Source organism: Poecilia reticulata, linkage group LG22 (genome assembly GCF_000633615.1).
Source record: "Poecilia reticulata strain Guanapo linkage group LG22, Guppy_female_1.0+MT, whole genome shotgun sequence".
In the NCBI taxonomy this organism is placed as follows: domain Eukaryota; kingdom Metazoa; phylum Chordata; class Actinopteri; order Cyprinodontiformes; family Poeciliidae; genus Poecilia; species Poecilia reticulata.
In genome coordinates, this window is record NC_024352.1 from 22,582,216 (window position 1) to 22,593,894 (window position 11,679).

The 11,679-nt window shown below is 36.5% G+C and overlaps 1 protein-coding gene across 2 annotated transcripts; it reads right to left on the minus strand.

The window, feature by feature from the left end:
- Nucleotides 1-281: 281 nt before the first annotated feature.
- ywhaqb (tyrosine 3-monooxygenase/tryptophan 5-monooxygenase activation protein, theta polypeptide b) lies at nt 282-10,560 on the minus strand. Of its 2 annotated transcripts, none has more exons than XM_008399984.1 (6): nt 10,454-10,560; nt 9,669-10,054; nt 3,139-3,262; nt 2,859-3,022; nt 2,675-2,770; nt 282-1,185 (listed from the first exon to the last, which is right to left on the minus strand). In XM_008399984.1, exons 2-6 carry the CDS (start codon nt 9,960-9,962, stop codon nt 1,114-1,116), a joined length of 750 nt encoding a protein of 249 aa, XP_008398206.1. In that variant the 5' UTR covers nt 9,963-10,054; nt 10,454-10,560; the 3' UTR covers nt 282-1,113. The 2 variants fall into 2 exon arrangements, with proteins under 2 accessions (XP_008398206.1, XP_017158119.1); XM_017302630.1 differs by having other exon boundaries at nt 9,669-9,985; nt 10,454-10,539.
- Nucleotides 10,561-11,679: the final 1,119 nt, after the last annotated feature.

An 11,679-nucleotide genomic window follows, 5' to 3' on the forward strand; every position in this document is an offset into this window, starting at 1 on the left:
TGAACAAGTTTACAAAGGCTTCTTTTTTAAAAATGCATATATATATATATAAAGAGTTGTAATATGACTATTTTTGTAATTTTATTTTTTAAATGTTAGTGTAGCCCTAATATTCTATCATACTCTGCAGTTTATTTAGGACATAACAAAATGACTTCCATTTTAAAAGTCATTTAAAGCTGCAATGAAATATGTAAACAAATAAAAATAAGGCAGTGATGCTTTGTGCTTTTAAATTAAAGATAAATCCTAAATCCAAAAGTATAAATAAAGAACGAACATTGACGTGGCTTATAAAATGTTTTATTCATGTTAACATAGTGGATGCATCAGGATTCAACAGTTCCACGAGGCGTTTAAGGACTACCAACTGAATTCATTAGAAAACAAAAAAGTGGTCCAAATCTCAACAAAAAAAAACCCAAAACAAAAACAAAACAAAACATGGTACATCACCAAACAGACCAACAAATTTCACTTCTGTAGAGTGGCTAAAAATAAATTTGTTCCCATTCCAGTGTAAAATTTCAAGAGAAGTGAAGGATCAGGAATGGCTTCTCTCCACTGACAAACTAATTGGCATCAGTAAGTTCACCCCAAGCAGACGTCAGCGAACGCATCACTGGGATCAGGACTGGCAGGGAGTGAACGTTCAAACCACTGGGCAGTACTTGGCTGTGTTCAAACATCTTCAGCCAGCAAGTGAAAGTGCACCGGCTTTTCCCTGAAGAATAAAAAAATTACATTTAGTTCAAATTAAACCCAGAGCAAAAGTAACAGTACCACGTAATCTGGTAGAAAAACTGCGAAACGATGCAATGAGATGATCAGGTTTTCAACTTTCCAGGGATCGGGGTCTCATAAATCAGCTTCCGATTTACTTTTCTACAGCTGAACCTGCACAAGATGGGAAGGCCGAGAGAAAAACTACAGGAATGGAAGGAAGTCTCCAAATCTGATCTGTTGAAAGACTTTATTTCGGTTGTTTAAGATCATTTTTCAGCAATGGAATGTAGCAGTGGAGTGTTATGGAGCATATAACGAGGAAAGTTGATTTATTCGTAATTTCTTTTTTAAAATCATCGTTTTCCCAGCAGTGGGGGCATGCATGCTCTAGTTCTCCGTCTCGCCGGCTTCTCCTTCTCCGGCGTTGCCCTCTTCAGGAGCGTTATCCGATGTCCATAGCTGTGGAGACGCAAAAAATATCTGATTAAAGATCTAAACAGGAGCACAGGAAGTGTTTTATTTTTGAATTTTCTAATGCAATCGTGTGTTTTCAGGATTTCAGGGACTGTTGGACTAAAAAAAAAAAAAAAAAAAATCTTACCAGGTCTAGTTTCTTAGTTCACTAGAAATGAGAACATTTACTTATTTGAAATAGAGAAACTAACTTACAAGTAACTTTTCAGCAACATAAGAGCTTTTTTTTAAGCTAATAATTTCTTAATATTGATGAAAAAGTACCAATTCCACTGGAAAAACAAGACAATTGTTATAAATTAAATAAATCTGCCAGTAGAACTATTACTATCAAGGAATTATTAACTTAAAACAAGCTCATATATTTTGCTAAAAAGTTACCTCTAAGTTAGTTTTGATGAAATAAGTCACATTTTCTTAGTATCCAGAGGAAATATAATTGCGGTAGAAATTAGACCAAAAATACTTGGTAAGATTTAATGGTTTTGCAGAGTGTTGCTATAGACAACCCACCAAAGGTTTTCCAGTGAACGGTTTTCAGGCCAGTGATGACGGGCAGATAACAGTGAATTAAAGAACGAGGAAATAAAAAGATGGAAGTGAAACCGGAAGGAAAACTTCACATGTAAGCAGCGTTCATGTGACCTCGATACAAAGCACATACTGCTGTATGTTACTTTTTTAACCAACAAGTCCCAAGTAACTCAAAATAAATGGATATGATTGAAAAGTATTTAATGCCAGTTACTTAAATCAAAAGGTGAAACTCCTAATATAGATTCACTACCCTTTAAAGCTTTATCTTTATTTATATTTATGACTGCCACAAAATGGTAATTGCTAAATACATTTCTGCATCCAATCATATTGATGGAAGGTTTAGTGGAAGGAAAAAAAAATCTAGCACACGCAGACATATCCAGGATATAATATACAATCTATTCCTTGAGTTGAGTCTTTTTTTTTTCCAGAAATCAATGTCACAAAGTTTGGAAAGGCTCATAATCCAAGTCACTTCAGGTGAAGCTTTCACAATCAGACGTCTGAAGTAAAAAAAAGTCAGACATTTTTATTTATTTATTTTTTTTAAGTGGAATAATCCTCTTCTGTCGGGTTATCTTGAGATATATCCAAATTAAAAGATAAAACACTTTGAGTATGACTCTCTAAAATATTATTTTCCATTTTAACGGTTATTATTTATTGATTTGCCTATTTAAGACACCTGTGTCGGCATATTAGGGTCACTGAACTGTCAAATCTGGCTTTTCATAAATGCTGAAATTTCTATGTTCTTTCTAGATTTTTTTTTTTAGATTAAGTTTCCACAAGCAAATTTTCAAGTTTTCATACTCAGAATTTAACCCTTATTTTTTTTCTAGAAAATTAATTAATCTAAACATTTCTTGGTTTTTAGGGCCGTTCTAGGCACCTCAATGTAATTAAACAGAGTTCATTTGAAAGCAGCGCTTACTGTCAGGTTGTCTCTGAGCAGCTGCATGATGAGGGTGCTGTCCTTGTAGGACTCTTCATGAAGCTGGTCCAGCTCTGCAATCGCGTCGTCAAACGCCTGGAAAAGAAAAGATGCACGGTCAAGCGTTTACATCTGACGTAGCGGAGAGACGGCGGCGGCGGCGGCGTTCGGGAAGCATGCCGACCTTCTTGGCCAGCTCGCAGGCCTTATCTGGGGAGTTCAGGATCTCGTAGAAGAAGACTGAGAAGTTGAGGGCCAGTCCCAGGCGGATGGGGTGTGTGGGCTCCATCTCAGTCTTGCTGATGTCAAACGCAGACTGGTACGCTTGCTGTGAGTTTTCAATAGTTTCTAAAACAAACCAAGAAGATTAAAAGCATTAACCGTTATGCAACTTGGTAAATAACGTTTAGAAGCAGATTAAAATGAAACGGATTACTGAAATTAAAGAAATTTTGTGGTCTTACTCGATTTGTTGTCTCCAGAGGCGACTTCTGCCAGGTATCTGTAGTAGTCTCCCTTCATCTTTAGATAGAAGACTTTGCTCTCTGGGTTTTTGGAGTTGGTGATTAAATAATTATCCAGCAGTTTCTGCAAGAAAGACAGAAATATTTTAATATCAAATTGTACAAAATGCATATCATCACTGAAATAGATGACAAAAATAAAGTTATGATGTGGAAGATCCAACATAAAGCTTTTCAGTATTTAAACCACTGGCTTGATCAGATTTATACGATTTATATTCTTCAGAAAACAAAAGGAGGGGAAAAAGGCAAGAAAAATAAAAAATGTTTTACCAATTTTAACCTAGAAAATGATCAAATTCAACAATAGTTCAGACGGCGTAGGAATCCAGAGCAAGTTTTAGAAAACTGTCAAATTGAAAGTATTTGTAGGAATATTTTATTCCATTTTTATCTGCTCAACAATAAATTAAACGCATATTTCAACAAAACACGCAATCTGTTAATAATTATTGATGCAAAATATATAAAGGGTCTTGCAGGTTTAAAAAAAAAAAAGACAAATAAACTGAATAAAATGTCCTAAACGCCGATTTAGATTTGGTTTCATTTGCATTTTCAGCAACAAGACCAGGATTTGGTTCATTTTTTATTTATTTAGCTCAACATGCAGTTGAACCCAACTGTGTTTTTCAGTAAAAGTCCTATTTACCATTCAATTTAAATAAAAGCGACTTTGTGGTGCATCTTACATTTTCCACTTTAAGACGACTCTGATTTGAATTCATCATTCTTTTAATTGCATCATGTTACATGTTTTCATCAAATTCATGTCAATCTTGAATTGTGAATCTCAAACTCTAAACTTGCCAGGGAAGTTTTGAGTTTGTAGATTTTGTAGTTTCAGAAAAATGCTGAATGTACAAAAACAAAAACTGTACCGCAGCTTTAAGAGACGCCTTGACAGCAGCTAATGTAAATCTAAAGGCTTTAAATAGTAAAATTTGCTGTTTTGGTACAAAATCACAAATCACATGAGGACTTAATCACTTCCTGAAATATCATTTATGCAAGAGTTTCCTTGAACTTGCATGTGAAACTGTATCCAATACAGAAGTTAAATAACTTCAACAAAAGAGAAAAATCAGTTGATTTGGGCAGATCACAGAGCTGAGATACAAAACATAACACAGAGAAAATGTTATCCTTTTTTACAGTTTCAGAAATGTGAAATTATTTAAAAAAGGATTTTGAAGCATTGATGAGGGAGGCAATTACTTTAGGTAGTTTATATAAAACAAGAACATTTCATTTTAACTATGAAGTTACTAAAAGCTTTTTCAACACCAACTCAACAGTAAATTTGTCAGGTTAGCTGCAGCATGGCGAGAGAGTGACATGCAACTCATGTAAATGTCCTGGTATGTCTGGTATGCAGCTGTGCATGCGAAGAAAGCCAGGCTGCAGTTTGACGCTGTTGCTTCACAGCAGGAAGGTCTTCGGTTCAAAACCAAGTCAAAGCGTTTCTGAGAGTTTAGATGTCAGTCAAGTGTTGGGACTCTCCAGGTTTCACAATAATCCAAATTCCCCTCAAACTCTGTTAAATGGTCACTGTGTTGTTTTCCAAACTATTTCTGTCTCTACACGGTTCCACTCTGAACGTTTGGTCCCTTTATTGGATGCCATGGTTCAATTTTAGAAATGCAACATGCCGTTTGTTTGATTTTTTTAATACAGAAATCTTTTCCTGAACAGGAAAGACAACGTTTAGGTGTGAACATAATTTCCGGTTGCTTGCTTTTGAATGTACAAAACTAAATAGTGCTGCCATGAAATAAATATAAAGGACATGTATTTGAATTTTGATGAACTGAAGACTTGATTTATCTCACAGTCATAAATCTTAATTTTTTTTAAGCATCTTTAACTGAATTTAAGAATTTTAAACAGGAGAATTACTGTCACTCATCTTTATTTTCTCACTCCATATGTATCAAAATACTAAATAAATTACTCAGAAAATACCACAACTTGTTTTTTGTTGTGCATTTCTTCTGCTTCCAGGTGACTTTACAATGACTAGGTTTGAATGTTTCCACTTTATAATAGCGCTAATTTACTCATCAAAAAATTAAATAGAAACTAAGTTTGAAGCTGATGCAGGTAATTCCATTTAACTAAAACTAATGAGAACTGAAACTGAGAAAACATTTATGTTTTCTGCAATTATATTGTGAGTTTATAAAACATAGAGAAAGTTGGGAGAAAACACCAGTCATTTGGTTGGTTTTGAAAATATCCATCCATCCATCCATCCATTTTCGTACACCCTTGTCTCTTATTGGGGTCGGGAGGGTTGCTGGTTCCTCTCCAGCTAACGTTCCGGGCGAGAGGCGGGGTCACCTGGACAGGTCGCCAGTCTGTCGCAGGGCAACACAGAGACACACAGGACACACAACCATGCACACACACACTCACACCCAGGGGCAATTTACAGACCAATTAACCTGACAGTCATGTTTTTGGACTGTGGGAGGAAACCGGAGTACCCGGAGAAAACCCACCATGCACAGGGAGAACATGCAAACTCCATGCAGAAAGACCGGGGCCGGGAATCGAACCCAGGACCTTCTTGCTGCAAGGCAACAGCTCAACCAACCACTGTGCAGTCCTGGTTTTGAAAATAGTACTACCAAATCCAAATCAACACATGTATAATCAAAATACTGTGACATTTTTTAATTATGCACCTAAAAATCTTAAAACTTCTGCTATAACTAAAAAAAAACAATACTTAAGTAAACAAAAACTAGCAAACACTCTAAAAACTAAATCTAACTGAATTAGTTACAAAAAAGTAAATCAAACTGCATTACAATGAAAAACAAAATGATCATAACCCTGCTGGAGACCAAAGCACCTCTGCAACATCTGGCTGCAGGAAATCAACACAGACGGTGGAGAACCAGTAGTTTCTCCAACTGAGGGTTAAAAGTCAACTTGTCAAGCCTCTGAGAGCCGACACACCCTCTTCTTCTCTCCACACACACACACACACACACACACACACACACACACACACACACACACACACACACACACACACACACACACACACACACACACACAGATGGGATGAGCCGAGTCACAGGCAGCCCAGACGACATTCTCAGGTGTTGCTTGACGACAGCCGAACCAAACATCTTTTCTGGGTTTTCTAAAATCCAGATTATCCTGATCCTACAGATACGTTTCCATGCAGATTTACTCAGACTGACACTCAGCAGGCAGAGGTGGGTAAAGTACAAAAACTGTACTCAAGTAAGAGTAGCACTACTCCATCATATTTTTACTCAACAGTAAAAAAAAAAAGTATTTGGTAAAAAGTCTCCTCTAGTGCTGAGTAACTGATCAAATTATCAATTATTTCATATTTAAAAATTACATATTCAGGTGAACCAAAATATAAAGTGGAATTTTTTGCATTTTAAGGACCAAAATGATAATTATTCATATAAGTAACAAAAAAGAATAAAAAATTATTTCAATAAAAATGTATGAAATTTAACAAAAACTGCAGGTGTGTGTGTGTGTCTGGTGAATTTTTGGTTAAAACATGTTTACTTTTCATTCAGTGGACAGAAAACAGAAATTTTACTCAAGCAAAAAATACTCAAGTAAAAGTAAAAAGTACAGCATAGTAAAAATACTCCTAAAAGTTTGTTTTTTTTAAGCTACTTACTTGAGTAACCCAACTCTGACAGCAGGAATAATATAAAGTCTGGGCTTTTTAAATCCAGCCAGGAGTGAAAATGCATCATCTGGTGATCCATCACAGCTAAATCTTGAAATGAAGGCTTCAGGAGGGCGTTGCACTGGTGCGACGTGTGAAACTGCTCTGACTCATTTCTACATGTGAATTCTTGCAATGGGGCAACCGCAAGAGGCTTGTGTCTGCCAGATGGGGCCCTGAGTGTCTTACACTTCTTGTGTGTGTGTGTGTGTGTGTGCTCAATTCACTCAGTCTATTCAGACACACCTTGCTGACTCGGTACCACAACCCATTGTCAGTTCACACCCAAAAAAAAAAAGCTTCATTGTTCTAAATCCAGATTCCCAACAGGCAGGAACGGGAGAGGGAAGGACTCTGTAGTGCTTCCTTATCCTGTCCGGATTCACACACTTTATTTATACAACAGGGGAGAAGTCACAGGAAACACACTCAATACTATTTAACCTTACAAACAGGACATGAAAAATGAGCTACAGGTTAATCGATGTAGGTTGTATGTTTAACCCAACAAAAATAAAGAAATTACAAGATTATGTTTTAAAGCAAATGCTTTTCTAGAACTGAGTGTCAGCACATTGGAGTAGCTCGGTACTTTCATTGAGATTTTTTCTTTTTTCAAAACTTTCTCTGAGCAAAACTGCTATTTTTTTGGACAACAACTGTGATATTTGGTAATATTTTTCATACTTTCATACATTTTTATGATGCGTAACTATAGCAACAGGGTGGTTTACAACAGGAAGCAGCTGATTAAGATTGGAGAATTTATTTAATTTTCCTTTGGGATGGAAAAAGTATTTTTTTGAATTTGAACCTTTAAATGATTTTTAATAAACTTTAAAAAATGTGGATTATTCTTGGTTACTGCCTCTTTAAAGTGAAAACTTTGGGAGTTTTTAGCAATTAGTCCGTTTTCGGCCAATATTTTTACATCTTCTGATACAAAGAAGAGTCATATTTTACTCTAAGAATAAGGGAGGTAGATAAACCGGCCTTTTCTGATTCATCTTCTGTTTTAAATGCGTATAATTTTACATATCTGATGGCTCTCATAGCGCTCACATGCTTAGTGCGCTGATTAAGTTCAGCATTTGTTCAGTAAAGATCAACATTTATAAAGTTATTGGTGATTTCATTCAATCATCTACTCAGGAGTATCTATAATAAACTGTATGTATAAAGTACAAGTTGATCTCAGTTGATTTTAATATAATCAATAGGTTATTTATAAAATTCAAAGAACGTTAAACTCTGATATACATATATATTTTATGTTTCAAGACTATTTATGCTGATTTAGTCTTATGAAAACCCAAAATACAATTTCTAAAAGTTCTAAATATTGCGTAGATCTAGACTTATGGAAGCTCCAGATGTCTGCCATCTTCTCCATGTTGGTGCAAACAACATCATTCAACTCAAATTCAAAAATGGTTTATTGATCTCAAATTGAAATTGGGAGGTGCAAGTCATTTCATCCAAAAAAAATTTTTTTTTTTAAATTGGTGATGCTGACAGCTGTATTCAAGAAGGATCTCCTGTAGCAGTCAGTATTACACTGAATCTGGAGAAGCCTCTGACTGAAGAAACCCTGTTGTTACCCAGAAAATAATAAGGAAAATCACATTTCTTTTGCCATTAGTCATATTTAAATTTTCTGAGATACTTAAAGCTGCAGAATGTGACTTTTACTTTAAATAAATGTTAGTTTGTTTTTTTACATATTTATTAAAATTGTCACCATTTTGTGACAGTTTGAGATGGATAATCTGTGAAACGATCAATCTCCTCCACCTCCTCCCTGAGCTGTTAGTGCCGTCTGGAGAAATGCACCGCTCCCAATCAAAAACAACCAATCACAGCCAGGAGGAGGGTCTTAGCGCTGTCAATCAACCTTAGTGTACTCACTGTTCAATAAAATAATGGTGGAGAAACAACTCACGGTTAGAATAAAACTGTTTATTGATGGCCATGCTAACTAACCTAGCATTCTTGACAAACTGCCCTACCAGGAAGAAATGAGCAGATGCATGTGAGAGTGATTGACAGCGCTAAGACCCGCCTCCAGCTCTGATTGGTCGTTTCGTACAAGCACTGGGGGAAGACAGTGGAGCTTGATTTTTTTTCACAGATTATCTACCTTATTGTCAAGACATAGTGACAATTTCAACCAATATATATATTTATATACACATACAATTGTAATAAAAAGTTATACTGTAGCTTTAAGGTTTTGTTTTCATTAGCAGTAACTGTACAAAAGTTTTAAACATATCTCTGCGTTTAATGAAAACCGCTTATCTGTTATCACTGGTGGCCATGCTAACTAGCCTAGCATTCACAGCAGGCTCTCCTATCAGGAAGAAATGAGCAAGTGCACGAGGTTGATTGACAGCGCTAAGACCCGCCTCAAGGAGCTTGATTTTTTTCACAGATCTGTCACATACAATACTGTCAAGGCATAGTGACAGTTTCTATAAATATGTTAAGAAAAAAAATATATATATATATACTTTTTTTTTAAAGTTATACTGTAGCTTTAAGGTTAGGCTTCCCTTAGCAGTAACTGTAAAATCTAAAGATTTTAGACATATTTTTGTATTTAAAGAAAATTAAAAAAAATTTCCCCTTACAAAATTACTAATATAAATGTACTTTTGAAATCTAACAAGACCCTAAATAAAGGACTTTCAACACAGGTGGGTTTTCCGGTAAGCAGCACATTCGCAGCACTCACCAAAACATTGTTGCAAATGTCTTCCAGCTCCTTCTCCACCTTTTCCCGGTACTCCTTGACCATCTGCTGCTTCTTCTCGCTGCTCTCGGTCTTCAGGCCGATGCTGGACATCACCCTCCAGGCGGACCGCCGCGCCCCGACCACGTTTTTGTAAGCGACAGAGAGCAGGTTCCTCTCCTCGTTTGACAGCTCGCCTCCCATCTCCGTCACCTCCCTCATGCAGTCTGCCATGTCGTCATAGCGCTCAGCCTGCTCCGCCAGCTTGGCCTTCTGGATCAGATCCGTCCTGTCCATTATTTTATGTTCAGGGGGGTTTTCTAAGGTGGAGAAATCCCGGTGTCGCTGACAGTCAGTGGGGGGGTGGATGAGGATTTTTTCTACACAAGCTGTAAATGACATTTAGCCATCTTTAAGAGTGGACATTTCAAAGAAAGAATTTTGTTATGTAAAATTAAAACGCATATCTGTTATGTAAATGGCATAAATTAATGATAAATAAATAAATCCATTTGGTTTAGCTTCACTTTAATCATAATCGCCACAATGAAATATTAGACTATTCATCTGTATGTAAAGCAGTGTGCTAGCTGACAGCATCAGATCTATAAGCAGCAGCAGCTAAATCTGTATGCGGCGGCTAACGTTAGCTCCATCAGCCACTCCTTTCCTTTTTAAATATCATGTCAGCTGCTCGTTAATTAAATCTCTGAACAGACCGATACTTTATTAACTCTACGGTAAGCCAATAAATGTGAATAAAACATATAATATGCGTTGTTTCTCACCGAATCGAGTCCAAATTCGCTCCCCGAACTGATCCGCGCTGAGGGATTGGTCAAACAAGCACAAAACCGTAGTAGCCGAAAAAAAAAACCCCGAAGTGATTGTGCTAAAAAAGAAGGAGGCTCATCTGGATTCTAATCCTCCAATCAGAAAGCGGGGTTTGGTTTGATTGACAGAGACAGTTGTTGATTTGAGCCAATCGTGCTTTAGAGCGGGGGAAGTAGGCGGGTCTTGGTTTGTAGGCGGAATCATGACCGGAGCATAGATATTGAAGACCAGACAGTGCTTTGGCTTCGTTGCCCCTTAGGAATTTTATGTCAGAGCGTCCGCCATGTTGTGAGTGGTAAAGGTCTCAATGCAAACCTTTAAGTCTTCCTGGGAATTTGGGTTTCTGGATAAACCGAACACATAACTTACTTACCTTCCCGCTAGAGATATGTGGCATGTTTTTGGGGCTTTCTTTGTTCCGGTTTGCCCTTTAAACATTGGTATCATCGTCAAAAACGTGCAGTAGTGCTTGATAACGGCCAGATACTGAAAGTTTCATTGAAAAAAGCAGTGGAGCATCCACTTTATGCACTTTTTTCGTAATTAAACCATTTATTTATTTGTTGGTCCTTGACAAATTCTATGGACCAAACATTAAAAGAAATTCAAGTTGTCTGCATTTATTTCTGTCATTAAGGTTTCTTGTGGTTTTCTAGAATTGCAAGATATTAAAGAGTACAAAAAATGAGCTACATGTACCGTTAAATAATTTTTAATAAACTCAAAACAGTACATTGGTGTACGTGGTGCTGGTTGATGCCCCTTTAAACTGAAAATAGTGGGAATTCTTAGTGATATAAACCAGTTAAGGGAAAATTAGCTCAGTTCCAGTCTCTGGTCAACATCTGTACATCTTATGATCCCAAGAAGAGCCATATTTAATTTTATATAGAGAACAGTGGAGGTACATAAACCTTTGTTGGCTCATCTCCAGATGTTCTTGTGAGTATAAAAAATGTTTATATATCTAATTACTCTTATTGTAGGACCAAGCTTAGCATGCTGATTAAGTTCAGCACATGTTATTTGCCAGCAAAGATTGGCCTTTATGAAGCAAATTGTACTCCTCTGTACCATTTGGTCCATCTATGAAGGTGAGGAACTGAGACAAACTGAATATCTGCAAATAATAAGACTTCAAACATTAAACTGTGTTTAGAGTGACTTTAAATTACCTTTA

Bases quoted from the DNA above. Each gene is read 5' to 3' on its own strand.
- ywhaqb (XM_008399984.1), bottom strand. From the start codon at position 9,962: ATGGACAGGACGGATCTGATCCAGAAGGCCAAGCTGGCGGAGCAGGCT. The intron at 3,023-3,138 runs GTAAGACCACAA...GGTTTGTTTTAG, and splicing joins CTCTGGAGACAACAAATCGA to AAACTATTGAAAACTCACAG. The intron at 1,186-2,674 runs GTAAGCGCTGCT...GCGTCTCCACAG, and splicing joins TGCTCAGAGACAACCTGACA to CTATGGACATCGGATAACGC.